The 24,255-nt window shown below is 40.4% G+C and overlaps 1 protein-coding gene and 1 pseudogene across 6 annotated transcripts in view; one reads left to right on the top strand and one right to left on the bottom strand.

Moving 5' to 3' along the window:
• The window catches only part of LOC101425882 (acyl-coenzyme A synthetase ACSM1, mitochondrial-like), a 45,971-nt gene that overhangs the window by 10,142 nt on the left and 11,574 nt on the right, over nucleotides 1–24,255 (top strand). For 4 of the 6 annotated variants that reach the window (XM_004449847.3, XM_004449846.5, XM_023585384.3 and 1 more), the window contains exons 3-7: nucleotides 10,255–10,465; nucleotides 13,328–13,535; nucleotides 15,618–15,758; nucleotides 17,891–18,050; nucleotides 22,103–22,182. In XM_004449847.3, coding sequence (XP_004449904.2) covers nucleotides 10,255–10,465; nucleotides 13,328–13,535; nucleotides 15,618–15,758; nucleotides 17,891–18,050; nucleotides 22,103–22,182 — 800 coding nt within the window. Of the gene's footprint in view, nucleotides 1–10,223; nucleotides 10,466–13,327; nucleotides 13,536–15,617; nucleotides 15,759–17,890; nucleotides 18,051–22,102; nucleotides 22,183–24,255 lie in introns of all 6 variants that reach the window. The other 2 variants (XM_004449849.3, XM_071211358.1) reach the window with 2 other exon arrangements.
• LOC111761306 (U6 spliceosomal RNA) lies at nucleotides 8,425–8,520 on the bottom strand (annotated as a pseudogene).

Here is a 24,255-nt window from a genome sequence, read left to right as displayed (position 1 = left end):
CTTTTCAGCTTGCCCCAAAGAAATCTGAAGTCCTCTCTCATTTGTTACAAGCCTTACCCTTGTAGGCTCTGAGTTTACAACCTCTGGTATAAAAACCAGATTATACCAATTTATCTGAATATTAATGGCATAATACCTATTATTTACCAATTAAACATGAGGCAAAAAAGTATTAACTTCCAGACTTTAGAATTATCTTCCTTGGTAAATCTTTTGTAGTCCAAATATCAATTAGTTCATTCATGTGAATTGATGCTCCATGATTATGCTTCCCAGTTTGACACATTATATTATGCCTTTTTCAAAATCCTTTTCTTAATTAGAGAAGTGGTGGGTTTACAGAACAGTCATGTGAAGAATACAGGATTCCCATATACCATCCCATCACCAACTCCTTGCTTTGGTGTGGAACACTTGTTACAATTGATGAGAGCACATTTTTATAATTATACTATTAATTAAAGTCCATGGTTTAACTTAGGGCTCACTGTGTAGTTAAGTTCCCTGAAATTTTTAAGAAATTTTTATTCTGTTACCATGTATACAATCTGACATTTTCCCCTTTTAATCATGTTTCAGTGCTGTTGTGTTCACAATATGGTGATAACATCACCAACATGCATTGCCAAAACATTTCCATCATTCCAAACAGACTCCTGTACATTTTAAACCTTAACTTCCTTTTCCCTATCCCCACCCTGTCCCCTAGTAATTTATATTCTAGTTTCTGACTCTATGAGTTTGCTTATTTTAATTGTTTCAAATTAATGATATCATACAGTATTTGTCCTTTTGTGTCTTATTTCACTCAACATGAGTTCTTCAAGGTTCATCCATGTTGTCACATGTATCAGAACTTCATTCCTTTTTACAGCTAAATAATATTCCATTGTATGTATATACATTTTCTTTATTCTTCAGTCGATGGACACTTGTCTTGCTTCCATGTTTTGCAATTGTGAATATTGCCACTATGAACATCAGTGCGCAAATATCTGTTCAAGGTCCTGCTTTCAGTCCTTTGGGGTATATACCTACAAGTGGGATTGCCAGGTCATATGGCAATTCTATACTTAGCTTCCTGAGGAACTGCCAAACTGTCTTCCACAGTAGCTGCACCTGCAAAGAGTGAGTGTTCTTATTTCTCTGCATCCTCTTCAACACCTGATATTTTCCATTTCTTTGTGCTTTTTAAAATAAAATTTTATTGAAGTATATCATTCATACATGAACATACATAAATAAGTGTATAGTAGAAGTTGTGAACTTACAAAACAAAGGGATCAACATACCAGGCTCCCATATATCACCCCACCACCGACACCTTGCATTGTTGTCAAACATTTGTTACAAACTATGAAAGCACATCGTCAAAATATTAACTATAGCTCATATCTTTCATTTGGTGTATTTCCCCCAACCCACCCAATTATTAAAATGCTGTATTGATATTATGTGTTTGTTAAAGTTCATGAGAAAATGTTCTCATATTTGTTCTGTTACCACATTCCATCTTCCACCACTGGATTCCCTGTGTTATACAGTCCCAAGTTTTATACAGTCCATTCAAAGTGTGCACTCAGTGACTCTTATTTTCATCATAGAACTGTGCCGTCATTACCTCAGTCAATTTTAAGATGTTTCCATTACTCCAAAAAGAAAAATCCCATACACGCTTTTACTCCCCTATTTTTGTGCCTTGGACTTGATATGCCTTCTTTGCTATTGCTTCAAAAATATTACATTGCTGTTAACTATTGTCCATAAGTTACATCAGTTGTAATTTCCCCATGCATCACCATATTCTTAGCACTTTGTAAAAGAAGAGCATTCTTATAGTTACACTATTCTCCACAATCTTCATTCACCACTGAAATCACTATGTTATGGATTCCCTAGATTGTTCTCTAGCTTCCTTTCAATTGACATCTATCTCTGTCCTGCTAAGAAAGAGGCAGAAATGCTAAATGCTATATAAAAGCATTTTTATTCAATTAAATGCATTTTGGGTAAGGTTATATCAAAGGTTATATTAGACAGGTTATTTCAAACACAACACCTGATCTCTTACAAGGCCATGAAGTTCCTTTGGTGGGCAGTGTCCCAATTGGAAAAACGGTCCCAGGCAGGTGTCCCTTCATGGTGAGACTAAGCGGTAGGTAAAAGAGGCCCCACTATTATAAGAGATCAAATCTGTGATCTCAGGGTGGTCATGCAACTTGGGCTTTGTCAGATTCCCCTGGAAAAACAATGCCTGTGTCCAGGAGAAAGGCTAGTTACCCTGAGGAGAGCCATCGGGCCCCAAAGCTCTCTATTGTATACATGGTGCACTGAATAAGAACATGGAGATTTTCAGCTTTTTGTTTTACAGGGGATACAAACAGAACATGCAAGTGCCACATCTGGTAACTTGTTCCTTTTAAACTTTTGTTTTTTGGTTACTAGGTGTGGGTATTGCCTGCATAGCAGTGTTACAACATTCCAAAGGACAATGGACAAGTTCATCATTCACATTTCTAGGCTAAAACAGCAGACACTATTGATTACAAAGTTTGTGAATTCACAACTCTTAATAATTTTCTTATACTGTTGTAGAATTTGAGAGAGGTTCAATTATTTGCATACAGAGAGGCCAGGACTCAGAAATGATTTTGAGAAGGAAAAATGGTTTATTGATGGCCGGCTGGACTTGGGAGCTTTCTGTTTCAATCCCAAGCCCCGATCAAGACTTTCGAGTTTCTTTTATACAGAGAGGAAAGGTTAAATGGTCCCTTTGTTTCAGTTCTCAATAGGCTTGAATGAGCATATGTATCTTGCACATTTTAGGTAAGCTTTTAGCAGGAACTTCATACATTCTAGATAAGCTTTTAGCATATTTGGTTTGCATTTCCCCTGAATACTTTAAGTTTATAGACCTTGCATTGTTAAACTGTTTCCTGGGACTGGAGTCATTGCCATGGTCACCAAGGGCAGGACTGCAGCCTCTTACCTGTCTCACACCCACAAGTCAGATAGCTTAGGTTATCTCTGAAGAGACAAAGAGCCTCCCACCCATTGATGATGTACTCATCAATGTCCAAAGACTACTCCCTTCAGCCACAATCACATTTATAAATCAGCAGTGTTAGTTTTACTTACTATACTGTGTTACCATCAATTCTATTCATTTCCACACTCTTAAAATAAACCCTATTAAACATTCTACATTAATTATCCACTCCCATTCTTAACCTACATTCTATCTGCTAGTAATGTATACTCTAGAGCAGGGGTTCTTAACCAGGGGCCCATGAGCTTGAATTGAAATTCAAAACAAAACATTATTCTTGTGAAAACATGTTGGTGCAGGTGTGATATATTTATTAAATAATACAATAATAATAAAGTATAGCATGGACTTAGTAAAGGCTCCATGGTTTTCACCTGACTGGCAAAGGAGTCTGTAGAACAAAAAAGGTTAAGAACCCCTGATTTAGAATATACCTCTGTGAGTTTACTCATTGTATTTCGTTCATATCAGCAAGACCCTACAATATTTGTCCCTTTCTGTCTGGCTTATGTTACTCAACATAATATCCTCCAAGTTCATCCATGTTGTCATATGCATCCCAATTTGATTTCTTCTTAGAACTAGGTAGTAGTCCACTGTTTGTGTATACCACATTATCCATTCATCAGTTGATGGACACTTGGGCTTGTTCCATATTTTACCTACTGTGAATAATGCTGCTATGAACATCACTGTGCAAATGTCAGTTACTCTCATTCCTTCAGTTCTTCTGAGTGTATTCCTTTAACAGGATTACTGGATCACACAGCAGTTCTATAGTCTATAACGTTATATTCAGCTTCTTGAGGTACTGCCAAACTATCTTCCACAGAGGATGCACCATTCTATATTCCCACCAATAATGAAGGAATGTTCCTACCTATCCACAACCTCTCCAGCATTTGTCGGTCTTTTTTTTTTTAAAAATAATAGCCATTCTGTATGGTGTGAAATGATATCTCATTGTAGTGTTGATTTGCATTTCCCTAAAAGCTAGTGATGTTGAACATTTCTTCATGTGCTTTTTGGGCATTTGTATTTCCTTTTTGAGAAATGTCTATTCAAGTCTTTTGCCCATTTTTCAAACTGGGTTTTTTGTTTTTTAATTGTGGAGCTGTGTGATCTTTTTGTATATAATGGATATTAAACCCTTATCAGATATATGAATGCCATATATTTTCTCCCACCGATTCAACTGTCCTTAGATATTTAAAAGTTTAAAATTTTTATAAGGTCCCATATATCTATTTTTTTTCTTTTATTGCTGTTTTTTTGGGTTTCAATCTAAGAAACCATTGCCTAAACAATGTCCTGAAGGTGCTTCCCTATGATTTCCTTCAGAAATTTAATAGTTTTAGCTCTTTTATTTAGGTCTTTGATCCATTTTGAATTGATTTTTTTATATGGTATGATGTAGGGGTGTTGTAGAAGTTGAGAGAGGTTCAATTATTTGCATATAGAAAGGCCAGGACTCAGGAATGATTTGAGAAGGAAAAATGGTTTAGTGATGGCTGGCCAGACTTGGGAGCTTTCTGTTTCAAACCTGAGCCTGGAACAAGATTTTCAAGTTCCTTTCATACAGGATGGGGGTCAAATGGTGTTTTTAATCAAATAAAACTTTCTTTGTTAGTTAATTCTTTGCCTGAGTACCAGATAGGTTTTGAATGAACATATCACCCACATTTCAGGTGAGCTTGAATTAGCTTCTTGCCCACATTCCATCTGGATGCAACCTTGAATACACATTTAGTCTTACATCCTTTCTGAACATTCAAAGCCCGTATCACTTAACTGGATTTCTAGAGACTAGGCACACTTGGATACAGAATTAGATGATTTTGAATTTATGCACAGGCTATATTATATTTCCCATTCAAGGCCAAGTCCAAGTTCCCTCAAGTTTCCACATCACTACCATAAGTTTCCCTGGACTGATTGGTATGTATATAGAGTTTGCATTGCTAAATGGCCTCCCGGGACTGGAGTTGTTGCCATGGTCACCAAGGACAGGACTGCAGCCTCTTACCATCTCACACCCACAAGCCAGGCCAGACAGCTTAGGTTATCTCCAAAGAGACAAAGAGCCTCCCACCCATAGCCCACATCAGGGGTACTCCTTCTCTTGCTCTCTCTCTCTTTTAAGTGGAGATCCAGTGTGTCTAGCACCATTTGTTGAAGATACTATTCTTTGCCAATTGAGTGATGTTTGCCACCTTGTCAAAAATCAGTTGGCCATAAATGTGAAGGTTTATTTCTGATATTTCAGTTTTATTCCATTGGTCTTTTTGCCTATTTTTATGCCAGTGCCATAATATTTTGGTTACTGTGGATTTCTAATAAGTTTTACGATTGGGAAGTGCATGTCCTCTAACTTCATTCTAGTTTAAGATGGCTTTAGATATTGGAGCCACCTTACCTTCCATATATATTTGATGATTGACTTTTCCATTTCTGCAAAGATGGTTGTTGGAATTTTGATTGGGATTGCATTTAATCTGTAAATAGCTTTGGGATAAATTGTATTGGCATCTTAACTATATTTAATCTTCCAATCCATGAACATACAATGGCTTTTCAGACCTGATCCCAAATTATTTATCCACTCTATAATTGGCGCACACTTAGGTAGTTTTCAATTAAAAGCTATTATGTCTTAGTCCTGCATGGACATTCAAACAGAAGCTATACAAGTTTCTGTTACATATATACTTAGGAACAGAAATGATGGGTCACATGATACATGTGTACATTTAGTTTAGGGAGATATTGCTGCACAGTTTCCCAAGTGGTTGTACCAACTTATACTCTGACCAATAATGTATGAGAATTTCTGTTGGTACCTGTTTTCACCAACACTTAATGTTCTCCTTCTCCCTCTCTATCTTTCCCTCCCTCTTTCTGCCAATCATGTGGATTCATACTGATATCATTGACTGATTTCAGTTTGCATTTTCTTAATTACTAATTAGATTGCACACCATTTTATATATTTATTGGTCATTTGGCTATCCATTTAAATAGAGTTGCTGTTCAAGACTTTTTCCAACTTTCTATTGGGGTCTCAGTATTTTTTTTACTGATTTGTAGAAGTTCTTTATATATTCTGGATCATAGTCTTTTGTCAAAAGTGTGTATTGTGGATATCATCTATACATGGATTGCTTTTAATGTACTTACTGCATCTCTTTTGATAAGCAGAATTTCTTAATTAATGTAATCTAATTTAGGATTTTTTGGGTTTTTACCATTAACATGTTTTGTTTATTATTTTAGACATTTTTGCCTATTTGAAGATCATTAAAATGCTTTCCTATGTATTCCCTGAAATATTTTGTTTTGTCTTTCATATTTAGATCTATGGTACTTCTGGAATTTATTTTTGAATGTGCTAAGGTAGATTTCCAATTGATCCAGCACCATTTATTGAAAATATCATCCTTTCCCTACCCCACTGCAGCACTATCTTTGTCATAAACGAAGTGACCATATATGTGAGTTTTTCAGTTTCTAAGCAATTTCTCTGTTATGTTGGTCAGTTTGTCTATCCTTATGCCTAAACCATGCAGTTTTAATTTCTGTAACTTTTTAATACATTATGAAAATGTTGTAGAATTTGAGAGGTTCAATTATTTGTGTATAGAAAGGCCAGGACTCAGGAATGATTTTGAGAAGGAATAATGATTTATTGATGGCCAGCTGGACTCAGATTCGGGAGCTTTCTGTTTCAAACCTGAGCCCAGAACAAGATTTTTAAGTTCTTTTATACAGAGAGGAAAGGCCAAATGGTCCTTTTGTTTCAGTTCTCAATAGGCTTGAATTAGCATATATCTTCCACATCCTAGGTAAGCTTTAAGCATGGACTTCATATATTCTAGATAAGCTTTTTGTACATTTGGTTTGCATTTTCCCTGAATATTTTAAGTTTATAGAGTTTGTATTGTTAAACTGTTTCCTGGGACTGGAGTCGTTGCCATGGTTACCAAGGGCGGGGGTGGGGGGTGGGGGGGGGTTCAGCCTCTCACCATCCCACACCCACAAGTCAGGACAGACAGCTCAGGTTAAGGTTATCTCAGAAGAGACAAAGAGCCTCCCACCCATAGCCCACATCAAAATAATGTATTTTGTATTGTATATTATCTGCACCTGTAAATCTCCAGGTTTGTTCTCATCCAGTTTTCCTAATTCTTAGTCCTTTGCATTTCCATAAAAACTTTATAATTAGCTTGTTAATCTACACACACATATACACACACACTCAACATTCTGATAATTTAAGTGGGATTTCATTATATGTATTAAAAAATGGGGAGAGAATTGACATTATAATATTAAGCTTTTAATCCCTAAGTATGGTATATCCTTCTACTTATTCAGATCTTATTTAATTTTTCTCAGTAATGCTTTATAATATTCAATATTAAAATCTTGAAATCTTCATAAACTTTATTTCAAGATATTTGTTTTTGTTGCTATGTCAATTGTTTTTAAAATATTATTTCCTACTTGTTTGTTGCTTGTATGTAAAAATTCAATAGATTTTACGTATTGACACTATCCATTGATCTTGCTAAATCTATTTATTCATGATATAAATTCATCTATTAATTCTTTTGGATTTTCTATGTGTATAATGATATCATCTGTAAATGAGGTAAACATTGTACCTTTCCTACCAATCCTTACACTTTCTTTTTCTTTTCTTATTATATTGACTAGCACCAGCAGTATGACATTCAAAGGACTGGGCATCTTTGACCCCTTCCAAGTTTCAGAGGAAAGTTTTTAACATTTTATCATTGATTATAAGGTTTACAGTAGGTTTTTGGTAGATATTCATTATTAAATCAAGGAAATTTCTATCTATTCTTAGTCTTCTAATACTTTTTATTAGAATAGTGTTGGATTTTGCCAAATGCTTTTTTGAGATGGCCATGTGATTTCTCTTTTTCCCATTAGTCTAGTAAATTGCATAGATTGTTTATCAAATGTTAAATTATCCTTAAATATCTAGATTATGTCCCATTTAAAAATGTTTCATTCTTTTAATATATTACTGTAATTATTTGATAATATTTTATTATACATTTTTATATCAATATACATGGAAAAGATTGGTTGATAACTTTACTTTTTTATAATGATGCCCTTGCAGGACTCAAGGTTATAATAGTCATAAAAATTTGGGAAATGTTTCCATTTTTTGTATATTCTGGAAGAATTAGTATAAGATTTCTATTGTTTCATTTTATGATAATTCACTGGTAAAGCCATGAGGCCCTAGGGTATCTATGATAGCAATGTTTTGAATAAAATATTCAATTTTTTCAATAGATACAAGGTTATTAAGATTTTCGGAGCAACTTGTCCTTTTCATCTAAATTGTTAAATCTGTGTGTCATCCTTGCACAGGGGCCATGCCAATCTTCTCTGATTTGTTCCAATTTTAGTACATGTGCTACCAAAGTGAGCACTACCAATATCTTTTGTTTCATTTTGTTTTTGAAGTACCAGGGCCTGGGATTGATTCAGGCCCTTATATGTGGGAAGCTGGCACTCAACCGCTGAGCCACATCCGTTCCTCTGAGTTGGCTTTTTTGTTTGTTTGCCTGTTGTTGTGTTTTTTGTTTTTAAGAGGTATCAGGGACAGAACCCAGGACCTCTCATGTGGAAGCAGGCACTCAACCACTTGAGCTACATCTGCTCCCAATCCATAATTTTTTGTTTTGTTTTGTTTTGTTTGTTTTTGTTTGGGTTTTGGCTTAAGCAATGAGAATTTATTGACTCCTGGTTTTGAGGCTATGAGAAGTCCATATCAAGAAATCAACAAGGCAGTGTTTTTTCCCAGAAGCTGATCCATAGCTTTTCAAGCAATATCTCTTCCAAATCACAAGAGTTAGAGTCTAAAAACATGAGTCAGGTTTCTGAGCAACAATATTTGCTTTCTGCTTTACTACAGCAACTTTCTCATCATTTTGTGAAACTTGTACAAGAGTACTACATACATTGTCCCCCTTATAAAAGCAGTGCATACATTTTAATATTCTTTTGTATGTTGCAGGGACTTTTTTTGTGATAGATTTTTCTCCTATGTGTGAATACATATACAAAGTACTTATACATTACTCTCATCTCTCTTACCTCAGATAAGGTAGACTTCTTTGTTCCAATCCTCTGAGGTAAAGGCAGTAAGCATGTTTGCACTAGGTGGATAAAGTATCTAGAAGAATATACACTAGTTACTAGTGTTGACCTCCAGGGAGTGAAAAAGAGATGAGGCATTTAAAGGATTTTCTCTGTTTACATCAAAAGTTTTTGATTGCCTAAATTTTTACTCTGAATATCCTTTGCTCTGAAAATAAAAATATGAAAACTATTTTTAAAACATGCTCATTATAGAAAATGTCAGGAAAATAAGAAAGTTAATTAAATAACAAAAGAAAATTAAGCATAATTTTAAACCATTAACATATGTCTGTATTCACTCATGTCCTTTTTGTTAATGAACAGAGCCTAACAAATAATGAAGACTTAGTAAATATCTAATGAATGAATGAACATTATTACATAAATTTGGATTGCAATGTATATATGGTTTTACTTTTCTAACTTAATATTATATTGTGAGCAAAAATTATTCTGAAAATACTTATTGATTTTATTATATTCCATCATACAGAAGTAACAAGTTTTTAAATATTCCCTTATAATTGAGAATTTAAGTTATCCTCTTTTATTTTACTTTGTTGCCATAATAATAAAAATTGTTGAGCACCTACTATGTGCCAGGCACAATTATAAGCACTTTACTGCTGCAATTAAAACTCTTAAAACTTTACTATCTGTAAGTAGCACTATTGTCCCCTTTTCATAACTGAGAAAATGAGGCACAGAGAGGAATGCACTGTTCATATGGACTAAGACTGACATATGGGAGGATGATGTTTTAAATCTTCAACAGATGACTTGAAGGCTGTTTATGGTCATGTGGGGCTTGGTGGGGTCGTGGTGGAAAGGGTTGGTTGCTACACAAGGCCAGAAGTAGGTGAATGGATCCTACCCTGCCTCCCACTTTTCTTGGCTGTAAAATGGAATCTCAGCCCTTGAGCTAGGTTCACACTGAAATGTGACCAAGGCGGTGGATTGGCCAAATCTGTGCCCTTATCTCTTGATGTAGGAGCTAACACATGGTGTATGATCTTGACCAGGAGGGCAGGAGAGGTCCTAACCCAGCTCTGTGGTGGGTGAATAGTGAAGGGAACGAAGTGAAGTGGAGCTTTGGAGAGATGACTGATCTAACCTGCCGTGTAGCCAACGTCTTCTCACAGACCTGTGGCCTGCAACCCGGGGACGGTCTGGTCTTGCTTCTTCCCCGAGTGCCTGAGTGGTGGCTGGCGACCGTGGGCTGCATCCGAACAGGTCAGTGATTCAAGGGGACCCCAATGGACTTCAGGGCTGACCTTAAACCCATTGGTCCTGGGACATTAGGACCCTGCTCCAAGGATTTGGCCTCAGCTCCTCATGCTGGCACTACAGAGCAAGCCTCCCTGCCCTCCAGGAATTAACAATCAGTTGGGAAAGGAACATGCCTTCTCTTCCCTCTTTCTTTCTTCTTCACAATCTTTCTCATACTCTCTCTCACATTATCTCACGTTTTCTCCCTCAAATTCTCATGCTTATAGACTCTCAAACACAATCATACATTCTCTTTCTCTTTCACGTTCTTTCTCTTGCACAATCTTAGATGTTCTCACTTTTTAAAAGATTCATCAATTGTTTGGATTTTACCAGATTTGTGCTCACTCTGTGTGTGTGTGTGTGTCTTTCTCTCCTTCTCTCCTCTCTCCCTCCTCTCTAATGGGATCATTTGAGAATCTGTTGCACTGTGGCACTTCACCTATGAACACTGCAGCATGCATCTGCTAAGAGTAAAGTTATTTCTTTCAAATAATGACAATGCAGTTATCACACAAGAAGACTAACATGACAGCAATACATATATATATTGTCAGACTCCCTCAACTCTCCTTTTAATGCCATTTATATTTGCTATATTTTTTCTTTAAATCCAAAATGCAGTCAACTATCATGCACTGCATTTAGTTGCCAGTCTCTTCAGCCTCCTTTACTCTCAAACAGTCCCCCATCTTTTTTGCATGGCAGTGACATTTTTGAAGAGTCCAAGCCAGTTGTTTTGCACAATGATCCTACATTTATATTTATGAGTCTTTCCTCATGATTACATTAGGCTACACACTTTTGGCTAGAGCACTGTTAGGGTAGTGTCCTACTTTCTCAAGGCATCGCGTCATGGGGTGTAGGAAGTCAGTCTGTTTCATCATCAGTGATGTCATTTGATCACTTGAATAAGGTAGTATTGGCCAGGCCTCTCCTTTGTAAAGCCTCCTTTTGCCTGTTGCAATTAATATCTAATCTGTGGTATAATGCTTATGAAACTGTGAATGTCCTATTCCCCACCCATCTTTCACCCAATGGTTTTAGTATCCATTGATGATTCTTGACTGAATTGAACACTATAATGGCGGTTTTAAACAGTGATTTTCTATCTCTATCATCCTCTCTACGTTTAACTACTTAGAATTCTTCTTTAGAGAAGTTTTCTTGCTATTTTTAAGTAACTATTAACCTGTCTCATCTGTCTGTCTATTGTCTACCTAATTTAGAATCAGTATGGGACTCACGAATTCTTTTTTGAATAGTCTTTCATTCTATCATTCCATCTTGCATGCTCACAACACCCAAGCTCTCTTTTGCTCATATTCTCTCTCTCTCTCTTTATCTCAACCTCTCTCATGCTCATATTTTCTCATGCATAAAATAGTTTATTAATTTGGAAAGTTCATGTGGAATAAAAAACTAGCAGCAAAGGAAGAAGGAGGTTAGGGAAAAAGTCACGTCTTCTTCTCTTTTTTTTTTAAGATTTATTTTATTTATTTATTTCTCTCCCCCCCCCCCCCCCCATCCTGGTTATCTGTTTTCTGTGTCTATTAGCTGTGTCTATAGTCCTCTTTGTCCACTTCTGTTGTGGTCAGTGGCACAGGAATCTGTGTTTCTTTTTGCTGAGTCATCTTGTGTCAGCTCTCCATGTGTGTGGCTCCGTTCCTGGGCAGGCTGCACTTTCTTTCATGCTGGGTGGCTCTCCTTATGGGGTGCACTCCTTATGCATGGGGCTCCCTTACATGGGGGGACACCCCTGCATTGCAAGGCACTCCTTGTGCACATCAGCACTGCACATGGACCAACTGTCAAGGAGGCCTGGGGTTTGAACTGCGGACTTCCCATGTGGTAGACGGACACCCTAACCACTGGGCCAAGTCTGCCGCCCAAGAGTCACATCTTCTATAGAACTAAGAGACAGCCCATGGACTACCCAAGACTTGAGCTGAACACTTTGGGGTCATGAGAATTTAGAGGGAGCAGTAGCAAATGAAAGCATTCCAGGTATGGTCAAAGCACATAGAAAGGCTTAAAGTCAGGAAGAACATCTATAAGGATGAGCCTTTTGAAATAAAGAATGGGAATTGTGGGAGAGAAAGATGGAGAGTGAGCAGTGACTGAATGTTGGGATGGGGAGTTTAGTGTTTTCCTGGAGAGAGGACACACGTGTTAGTGCAGGGAAGAAATGTGGAGGGGAAAAAAATCAGTTCTGCATAGAAATTAAGATTCAGAACAGGGCATCAGGTAGAGAGGCTTGAGTCCAGTGGGGCACCTGAAGATCTGAACTACTTGGTGGTGGTAGATGTAAAGGGAAAGTTCAAAAGGCAATGTGGTTACTACTTAACCCATATGAGGATTGAAGAGAGGAGAGGAGATTCGAGATGGCACCAAGGGACTGAAGAGAAGAAAGTGAGAGGAGGAATTCCAAGGGCAGAGAGGCAGCTGGTCCTGATGTGGGGGGCACTGCCCTACTCATATCTATCTTCCCAGACCTGCTGAAGGTTGTGCAAATTAGGAGCCACCTGTCTGTCTTCTGGAGGATACATCTATAGTAGAAAAGGTTATGGCAGGGCTTTCCAACTGCAAGGTGCATCCGAATCATTTGGGGATCTGGTTCAAATGAAGATTTCACTTCAGCAGGTTTGGATTGAGGTCTGGGATTCTGCATTTCTGACAAGCTCCTTGGTGGGGCTGATGCTGTTGGTTCATAAAGAACACTTTGCACAGCAAGCTCGTATGTGGTTTCTGTGCAGTCAAGCCAGGGCTGAAACTCAAGGCTATGGAAGATAACCAGGAAATGAACAGTTCCTTTTTCATCCCCAGGTGTCATCGTCATGCCAGGGACCACCCAGATGAGGGCCAGGGACATTCTCTACCGACTCCAAACATCGAAGGCCAAAGGTGTTGTGACCACAGATGCCCTGGCCCCAGAGGTGGACTCTGTGGCTTCTGAATGCCCTGCTCTGAAAGTCAAGCTCCTGGTATCTGACCACAGCCGTAAAGGCTGGCTGAACTTCTCATCACTGATTAAGTGAGTTTCTGGCCTGTTGATTGCACTCTCTGCAGAGTGGTGAACAAAAGTCATCTGCTCCCAAGGGCTGGGAGGCCAGGGGCCAGTGGTGAGACATTCACCAGGCTGGAGGTCAGGAACTTTCTCTTCCCAGCTATGTTGCTGACTTGCTGTGTGGCCTTGGCTAGTTCCCTCCCCTCTCTTGGTCTCCTTTGCTTTATCTGTAAAACAGGAAGTTGAACTTCTATGTTCCTCTTATTAAAATGTACACACTGCTAGACTGCTAAAAGGATATTTGAAGTCAGAGGGTTGTTATGTTACATCTTCATACTCTAAAATGAAGAGTATTTTAGAGTATGGATACTCTAAAATATTAACTTTATAGAAAAAATAAATATATTAAGAAGTTAAATGAAAGATTCAGATGAATTTTTAAGACAAAACTTGAGACTTCAAGAAAAACTGAGGTCGCAGCTGGCAGGCAGCTTCGGTGCATTTCTAATCCCCCAGGTGCAGAGCAGTAGTTGTTCATTCTCCTCTGCCTTTGGTCATAGGGACAAAGGGGGGGAAATGTTAGAGAAAGAAAAGGCCCTTTCCACCTCCAACACTCCAATTCTGTAAAAGGTCAGGCAGTTTTCACATTAGACACATAAATCATAATGGGCTTGTTTTCTTGAAGTAACAGCTGTTTTTAAAGTTCTTTGCTTCAATCCCAAAAGGCAAATATTACAGTAAAGTCACATCTTATGCTAGAGTCTAAAGTCAGAGAATGAAATGAAAACAGTTAAAATCAATAATGTCCTTGAAAAATCTCTTAAATCACCCAGAATCCACATTGCAACCTTTCTCAGGATGACTAATAGGCACAGCATTGGTATTGTTTATAGTTTCTTTGATTGAACACCAAATAAGGAAGCTAGTTTGCATATGAACCATCCTAAGTGGTCTCAGTCTAGGAGAAGCTCCTGAAAATCAAGGCAGACTGAGGGTATCACACATTCTGCCTGCCATCTCAAGTTTACACCAAGACAGATACATAGCATGTGGAATGATGTTTATATGTATATGTCTTATATAATATGTAATAAGAAATATATAAGATACAGATCATCCACTCTTTCTCTCCCTCACTCTTTGGCCAATCCTCCATCACCAGGATTACCATTAAATTCCTGTAAAGTCAGTGTGAGTATCACACAAGCTTAGCAGTGTGGTTAAATGCATATAGGGTGGATCAGACTACCTGGGTTTGAATCCTGGGTCCACCAATTGCTAGCTGTGTCTTTAGGCAAGTTATCTAACCTCTATAAGCTTCTTCTTTTTCATCTTCAAAATTTAATCATAAGCATAGGATCTACCTCAGTGTATTGCCTGGAACATAGTAAGGGCTACGTAAGTGCCTGTTAAATCAAACAACAGCCCTGTGTTTTTCCATTTCTGAAAGGAAGAAATGGCAATCCACTTGTCCAAACTGTAATAGCAGAGAAGTCAGGTGTATTCAGTATCAAAGGCCAGGACATGAGAACTCTGAGAAGGAAGATTGTTTATTTCAACCAGCCAGACTCAGTGGACTCCTGTCCTAATAAAAACCGAGCCCTGAATAGAATTTGTGGGTCCCTTTTTTACAGAGGAAATAAGAGTGGGGAGACAAATGGTGCTTGTATGCAAGAAGACTTTTTGTTAGTTTCTTCAAGTGTTTTATCTGAGTATTATATAGGTAATTTCCTCCAGGTAAGCTTGATTTAACACACATTCCCCACTTTCCAAGTCAGCTTTTAGCATGAATCCCCCACATTCCAGGTAGGCTTTTAGCACATTTGGCTAACATCCTCCCTGAATATCCAAAGCCTATAGAGTTTATACTTCTCAGTTGGCTTTCTAGGCATATTTGGATATAAAATAAGTTAGGATTTATGCACAGGCTATATTAAAACCACTCATAAAGTCAGTATGATGCTTAAGACCAGGAGAGCCAGTTTTGCCTCCATCGTGGCACATCTCCACTTTCCTGACTTGAAGCCTCATGTTCCTTCCTTTGATTCCCTAGAGGATGGAAAAACAGCTAATGCGATTTCTCTCCTTTTATCATAAATCCCTTTGCAGATCAGCATCCCCAGAACACACCTGTATTAAGTCAAAGACCATGGACCCAATGGCCATCTTCTTCACCAGTGGGACCACAGGCTACCCCAAGATGGCAAAACACAGCCACGGGCTTGCCTTACGATCCTCCCTCCCTTCAAGGTAGGAAGCAGGACACCCCCTGAGAAGCTGGGGCACACACCTGGGATGGGGGGTTGTGTGGGTGTGGATGTGTGCACGTGAGCATGTGTGCATGTGCTGGAGAAGAAGCTGTAAGTAACAGTGACTCCATTCTGCTTCTCCTTCCTGCTTTCTTTGGTCCAGACCTCTGGGGTCTGAGAGGTGAGGCTTGTGGAATCCTAAAGTGTTTTCTGATAGAGACCTTGGGACAACACAGGATGGCACATTTGTGTGGTGTCTGGACACTTTCACAAGATGTGGGAGGAAAGGTGGTTGGAAGCAGCAGGTACTCTGCAAGCCACACAAATTATGAGTCATTGTTTCCCTGTCAGTGGCTCCAGGGTTTGATGGGAACAGACAGAATATTTTAGCATTATGACCTGAGGTGACAGATTCCCTCCTCCCTCCCATTATGGGCCGATCAGACTTAGAGTTCCCGGGTCATGAGCTATTTCAGAAGCCAATAACTGAACTAAGCCACACCTCCAAACTACGGCCCCCAAACTAAAGCAAACAACAGAGTCTGAACCCCTATACTCAGGGAAATCATCTCTAAACCAAACCTCTTCTTCCCTCTCCACAACTCCCCACCCCAAACTAGCAATCACATTCTTAATATTTTATAAATTATTAAACTAGACTAGAGGGCACAAAAGGTTTCTTGTGGGCAGTAGGTTCTTTGGTTACCTGATAATATAACAGATGAGTAGCTAAAGCCCAGGAAGAATGGGAGTGAGAGAAAGGGAGGGGAGGGTAGAGATTCCCATTCAGTGGAAAGGCACACAGATACAGAGAGCAAGGAAGTACAAAGACTTGAGAAAAGCTGGTACTTAGGGTGGGGGTGAGGGACCAGTGGGGAGAATTGGAAAAGTCAGGAGGGGCCACAGCACACAGGGCTTGTTGGCCAGGGTGTGGAGTTTAGACCTCATTCAGCAAAGCAGTGGAGGGGTATTGAAGTTTGAATTTTGCAAAGATCCCTGTAGCCACGGGGTGGAGAATGGGTTGGAGAAAGTGAGAGTGAAATCATGAAAGAATTAGAGGCTCTTAAGAGAATCCATATGGAAGATGGTGGTGGCTTGCAGATGTGGGAGGTAAGAGAGAAGAAGGACTCAAGGTTGACACGTGGAATTCTGACATTCACTGAAATACAGAGATGCTGGAGGAGAATCAGTTCAGAAGTAAGGGAAGCAGAAGAGATTGGAATTTGCTGGGTTTTAGGAGGCCTGAGAGATATCCCAGAAGAGATGTGAAGTGAAGCTTAGAAGAAAGAGCCCCCTAGATAGTAATTTCTGTTGGCCTGCCACAATTTTAAGAAACATGGGATGAGAGGTTGTGGATGGCTCATCACACTAAGCCCACTAAGGAAAAAGCCCACTAAGGAAAAAGCTCCTCAGATCAATATTCTGGAATGGGATGGTTGCTTTTCTCAAGGAGCTGTTACACCCCAGAGGCCCTTTAATAGCAGTAAGAAAAGGGTGGATAAGTGGAAAGTCCCCCCTCTTCTACCTTGCAACCATGGATAAGTGATTGCCCTCTGACTAATTTCTTCTACTTCCTTGCCAAGATGGTGTATTAATTCTCTCTGTCTCTGTCTCTCTCTCTCTCCATCTCGCTCTCTCACCATTGCAAATGGCAGGAAACCTAACTCTGACCTCCTTAACTCAAAGAGGGAGTAGGGAGCTTACTGGCTCGTGAAACAGAGCAGCTGAGGTTTGACTTCAGACATGGTGGCCTAGCCTCCAGTTTAGGGTTTTGACTCTCCATGGCTCAGCTATGTTTCAGCTCTGTTGATACTCTTTTCAGAAAGGCTGAGCCAAAATGGCTGGCAGCACCATCTGGGACCCTTATCTGTACCATTCAACTCCAGTCAAAGAATGACAGACTCTGCCAGCATTCCTGATTATCTTGATTTATCCCATTTAAGACACATGTGCCAGGAAACATACTTGGTTAATTGGCAGCATTCTTTTGGGATGTAGGGGGTGGGTCTGGAGCCCCACCCTAAGCACCTGGACTGAGAATGAGAGAAAGGGGCCAATACCCAAAAATCAGGATCAGCAGCTCTCACATTCTACCATGATCACCCAGCTGAGATGACTGTGTTTTGGAGTTAGCAGGAAATGGCTACAGCTAAAGACTTCTGATATCTTCTGGTGCCTCTCTGACCCAGGCTGGATTGTAGCATTCGTAGGCGGCCTGCTTGAACCATGGACAGCAGGGTCTACAGTCTTCATCCATCATCTGCCCCAGTTCGACCCCAAGGTCATTGTACAGGTAAGCAGACTATCCTTCTACTATCAACAAAATCCTCAGGAAACTCAGGCTTCAAAGTCAGAAGCTGGACCCTTGTGAGAAAGATTTTATTTAGCAAAGAAGCCCATTAGCCTGGTTTAAACCTGGTCTGAGTGTCTTATATTATATAATAGGATGGCACCCTGAACAAGAGTCTTCATATCAGGATCGCATCAAGACAGAACCTCTAAGAAAATACACATTTCTTAGCCCTTCTCCAGACCTACTGATTAGACTTTGGAAGTGAGGCATGGAATTCTCATTTTTGAAAAATCACAGCAGCTGGAACGAGCTCTGGACTCATGGGTCCTGGTCACTGGCTCAACAAAGGCCAGGTAGCTGGTGTGTGTGTGTGTGTGTGTGTGTGTGTGTGTGTGTGTGTGTGTGTGTGTGTGTGTGTTACTAAGTACAGTGAAGTGTTTAGAAGAGGAGCTCTTGGAATATGACAGATCTAGCATCTTGTACAGCTTTGCCATTTATTAGCAGGTTACATAACCAGTCTGAGCCGCAAGTTCCTTATCTAAACCATGGTGGGGGCTGTTAATAGTTACTACCTGGGAAGCGGACTTGGCTCAATGGTTAGAGCATCTGCCTACCACATGGGAGGTCCATGGCTCAGACCCACGGCACCCGGACCCATGTGAAGCTGGGCCACATGCAGTGCTCATGTACACAAGGAGTGCGGTGCCACACAGGGGTGTTCCCTGTGTAGGGGAGCCCCACGCGCAAGGAGTGCGCCCCTTAAGAAGAGCCGCCCAGTGTGAAAGAAAGTTCAGCCTGCCCAGAAATGGCAGCCACACACACAGAGAGCTGATGCAGCAAGATGATGCAACAAAAAGAGACCCAGATTCCTGGTGCTGCTGACCAGAATAGAAGCAGACACAGAACACACAGCAAGTGGATACAGAGAAGAGACAACTGGGGTGGGGTGGGGGAAAGGGGAAAGAAATAAATAAAAATAAATCTTTAAAAAAATAGTTACTACATCATGTAATTGTAGTGCGTATTAGTGAGATGATTCAAGATAAATGTGCAGAGTGCTTAGCCCAGAGGCTAGCATGAGGAAGGCATTCAGTAAATGGTAGTCTTTGCTCTTACTGTTATGTGCATGGCATCTTGACGATGATTTAAGGCACCTGCTTGAACCCCTTCCTGTAACCTGAAAAACCTCTGTGTCTCCACTCACATTTTTGCTTTCTATCTCAGAGGCAGACCTTCCCCTCCACCTCTCAAAGTCCACCCCCACACACACAACTGCTGCACGTCCTGTTTTCTCTGCCCCTCACCATCTACCTTTCTTCCTTTTTTTCAGTCCTTCATCCTCCATTAGCTCTACTCTCTCAGTCATAGACATGGTCAAAGTTCCTTTTCTAAAGATACCTTCCCTTGACCCTGTTACCTACTGGGCCAGCTCTGTCTTTCTCCTTCATCCCAAACTCTCCATAGAACATTCTCCACTTGCTGCAGCCTGCTCCTCTTCACCCTCATCTCCTCCAAAGCCTGCAGATTTCCAAGGCTGTGCCCTTGCCTTCCTTCTCCCTTCTAAATGATCTCCTTCTCTTCTGTTTCTCCAGCAAGCACATCAATGCAGGTGACTCAAAACTGTGCTGGGGTCTCGCCATCTCTCTCCAGGTTAATTCCCCCATGTTTAACTGCTAGCTGGCCAAGTTCATTTGATCATCCCTCCACACTTCAAACTGCACTTCCACATGTCATCACCCACCCCCCTCTCCCCTATATCAGTAGCTCCTCCACCATTATTCACAGCACATCCTGCCAGCACCAGAGGCTTAAAGCTGCACAAGCAACACCCCTTCCCCTTCCAAAGTCTAACTCTCCTTCCATGATATGGGGTTTCCCCAAAGTCTTAGAGTAGTTTTAATCTTAAATTATTTCAAAAGCATTCATGTTACGCATTAAAAAAAAAAAAGCAACAGCATTTGAAAGTTTAATGATTTAGATTTATGTTCTATATATTACTTTTGTGAAGTTCTAATAACAATTTTTGATTTATTGTTTCAATTCCTCTGATGGATGATGTAAAATTTTTAATTTAATAAAAAATGTGCTATTCATAATTCACAAAACAAAACATTCCTTCTGGTTCCTCTTTGCCCAAGCTCTCAACTTAACCCTCTTGCCAGCTCCATTATAAGAACCTCCTGCTCCCAGCCACCCACCCCCACCATGAGCTGTGAAGTCCCCAGATGAGTCATAAACTGCAGCTTAGCCACAATAATCATACCAGAATTTGATGAGTACCTTCTAAGTGCCAAGCTCTGTGAAAGACCCTTTGCACATATTAGCTCTAATCCTTACATACTAAGCAGTGCTCCATTGGGTGCAAGTAATAGAAAGCCCATCTCATGGAAAAGTGCGTGGGTGGGGGGCACATTGGGGCAGCTCATGAAACTGGAAGGGCAGAGGGCCAGTTCTGGAACAGGAACCAGATAAGCATCAGGACTGCAGGCAGCTTCTGTGTCTCCTCTCTGCTTCTCTGCTCCCTTCTTTCTCTCTGGGGACTTGCTTTGCTGCTTAGTGTGCACAGAGCTGAACATGGTGACCAGAGCATACACAGGCTTCCATCTTCCTTTGCCAAATGCCCATCCAGATCAGTTAGAATCCAAGCGACCCAGCCTGGTCACCTGTCCCTCACCAGCCCAATCCTTGAAGCCAGTGCAAGGTTACAGAGAAAAAGAAGGCTGCCCAGAGGGTTGGGGTGAGAAGATGGAGAGGAACTCTGGGTGGGAGCAGTGGGCCTGGAGGTGGGGGTAGAACTAAAAATACAAAAGAGGAGGTGAATATGAGCTATTGCAGAGATATTGCAGAGTCCAAAGGGAGATTCCCACCCTACCCCTCATCACCATCCTACAAGGAAAATATGGCTATCTCTTTTTGCAGGTAAGGATACAAAGTAGCAGAGAAATTAATAGTCTGGATTTAAATTCCAGCCAGGTAGATGCCCAAACCCACATTGTCTTCTCTTTGCTGCTTCTCTCCTAGCTTTTCTCCACCCTGACATGAAAGCCTGAAAGGCTACACCTCTAGCCGAACAAGAGTGAATAGCAGGCATTTTTAACCCTACAGAATCTGGATCCAGCTAGTTCCAACCATCCTAAATTTCTTCCTTTCTTTCTCCTATGTGTCTAAATATACCTCATTACTTAGTGACTTTATATTTTTTCAGCTCCTGAACCTTTGCTCCTGCTATTCCTTCTATCGTGATGGACCTCCCCCTGTTCTCTGTGCACATTTCCTATCCCCTTCTCAATGCCCCAACAAATGCCACCTCTTCCATCGAGCTCCCTGGACCATGAAATTTGAAGAAATATTTTTCTCTACTATATCCTTTTTTTTTTTTTAAGAGATTGTTTTTTTAAGATTTATTTATTTTTTTAATCCCCCCCCTCCTTCCCCGGTTGTCTGTTCTCTGTGTCTATTTGCTGCGTCTTGTTTCTTTGTCCGCTTCTGTTGTCAGCAGCGGCAAGGGAAGTGTGGGCGGCGCCATTCCTGGGCAGGCTGCACTTTCTTTCACGCTGGGCGGCTCTTCTTACTGGGCGCACTCCTTGCGCGTGGGGGTCCCCTACGCAGGCACACCCCTGCGTGGCACGGCACTCCTTGCGCGCATCAGCACTGCGCATGGGCCAGCTCCACACGGGTCAAGAAGGCCCGGGGTTTGAACCACGGTCCTCTCATGTGGTAGACGGCCGCCCTAACCACTGGGCAAAGTCCGTTTCCCTCTACTATATCCTTATAGACCTTTCTTCAAATCTCTCTTCTGACAACTTCAGCTTTATCTTTTGAGTCCTGGCTTGTTCAATATTAGGACCTGCTTTCCATGAGAGTTTGACTTCACCTTATTCTTCTTTCTGCCAGCAGTACCTGACACAGTCAGGTATGAAACTCAATATATGTATATTCAATGATTTAACAAGTAACTAACTGGGCTTTCTAGAGAGGCGGTCAGACTTGAAATATAATAGTGGGTAGTGGTCATGTGAACTGTAAAAATAAAATTCCTTCTCACTTCCCAGATGCTCTTCAAATACCCCATCACTCAGTGCCTTGGTGCACCAACTCTATTTCGAATGATTCTGCAGCAGAATTTCCCCAGGTAATGCTAGAGGTGGTTGGTGTCAGTGATCTTTGGGTTGGATTTTAAGGATCTGATGCATGACATTCTGACCATGTTGCCCTCTTGTTCTTTGAGTGTAATCTGTGGGTGCCTGTGTGTAATGTGTCTGTTAAGTATTGGTGGGGATAATTATCACCCATCCAGTTAGTTCATTAAAGCAGGACCCAGAGAACGCAGAGAAACACTTTCTTTTTAAAACATTTTCACTGTGAAATAAAAAGTACACAGAAAAAAATGCATAAAACAGAATTGAATTGTTGAAAATACCTGTATGACCACCACTCATGTCACAAAAATCAAACATCAACAGCACCCTAGAGCTCCCACAGACCCCTTCCCCTCCCCTAAAGGCAACCACTATCTTGATGTCTATGGTCCACTCCTTGCTTTCTTTCATAGTTTTCCTTCTTATGAAATATCCCTGAGCAAAGTAACTCAGTTTTATCTGCCTTTGAGTTTTATACACATACTCAGGCATTATCGTGTAACATGTAGCTTCCTTAATTCCACATTATGTTTCTAAAATGAATCCAGCTGGTTGCATGTGTTCACAGTTAATTTGTCAATTTTCATTGCTGTATGATACCACATTTCATGAAAATACCATAAATTTTTAAATCAGTTCTACCATTAATGGACATTTGGGTAGTTTCTACATCAGGGCTATTGCTGAATAATGCTACAGTGAACACTTGTACCTGTACCCTGATCATGTGAGCTAGCATTTCTGTAGGGGTTTCCAGTGAGGAAGTGCTGGGTCATACGACAATACCATTTTCAAAGTAGTGGATCAATTAATGCTTCCACAAGGAGGGTGGGAGAATTCCTATTAGTGCCCATCCTGGTAACATTTCTTATTGTCAGAGTTTTGAATTTTTGGCAAAATCTGGTGGATTCATGGTGTTATCATACTGTAGTTTTATTTTTACATTTCCCTGTGTTTGAGGGTTAATTTTTAGCTAACCTGAAATCTGGTTTCTGAACCTCGCTTGGATTTACATCCCTTTTACACCTGAAATTGAAATGGCACTTCAAAAACCAAAGATAACGAAGTTTTAAACCCAAAAGTTAAAATATCAAGGAACTTCCTGACTACCCTTATGAAACTAATTCTGAAGTACAACTCAATCTCATTCCTGGAACTTTGGTCTAGCTGGATTCTGGTTCTATCTATATTTCAAAGCTTATGTTACTTTCTACAACATTCTTCACATGATCCTTGTCAGAACCCAGTAAAAATCCAGTCTTGTTTATCTACTTTTGCTAAAGTCCCAGAAGAATGAGAAAGAAGCCCTCAGTGAATCCAGCCCCCCTTTTCCTCATTCTCAACTGTGAGCCACACCAGGGTGAGGAGGCTGGAAAGGTGACATCCTCAAGAGCTGGTCCATCCTTGCCCCATGCCAGCCAGCACTCAGACCTCATCACTTGCCCATTTTCTTCAAGGAAGCCAACCCTTCTTTGGTGACAGTTTTTATATTCTTCATGTTAGATTTCATGGGGGAAATGGAGGAGAGCACACATATCACCTGATGTGCCTAAAACCACTGCACATGTTCACATCAGGCTTCATGTCCTCCCCAAAATGCCTTTTCTCAGGGCTGTTGCTGGTGACCCTTCTCCACTCTTTTCCCACATTCAACCCAGAAGCCCTATATCCTGAGCAGTTCATTTCCAGCCCCTAATATGCAACACCCACTCAGAAATGAACACAAAAGCCCTTCTATGTCCTCCACAGAAGGCAGTGTAGTTCAGTTATCATTCTAGTATGCCTCTGGGGGTTTATTCCTCACGCTTTACAGTTTATAAAAATATCCCTTTTAGCCACATAGAATGCTTCCAGGCCTAGAGTAGCACTGTGCCTGGGAGTTTCCTCCTGACAGCCTTCATGTTACTCAAATGTGGCCACTCTCACAGCCAAACTCAGCATGTAGATGCAGTGCATTCCCCCCAACGTGGGACATGACACCCGGGGATGAGCCTCCCTGGCACCGAGGGATCACTACCACATACCAGCTGAAGATGCAACTAGAAAATGACCTTGAATTAAAGGTT

Source organism: Dasypus novemcinctus, chromosome 23 (assembly GCF_030445035.2).
Source record: "Dasypus novemcinctus isolate mDasNov1 chromosome 23, mDasNov1.1.hap2, whole genome shotgun sequence".
Lineage (NCBI taxonomy): Eukaryota > Metazoa > Chordata > Mammalia > Cingulata > Dasypodidae > Dasypus > Dasypus novemcinctus.
Note: the sequence above shows the minus strand (reverse complement) of the source record. Positions and strands in the feature narration are given on the sequence as shown.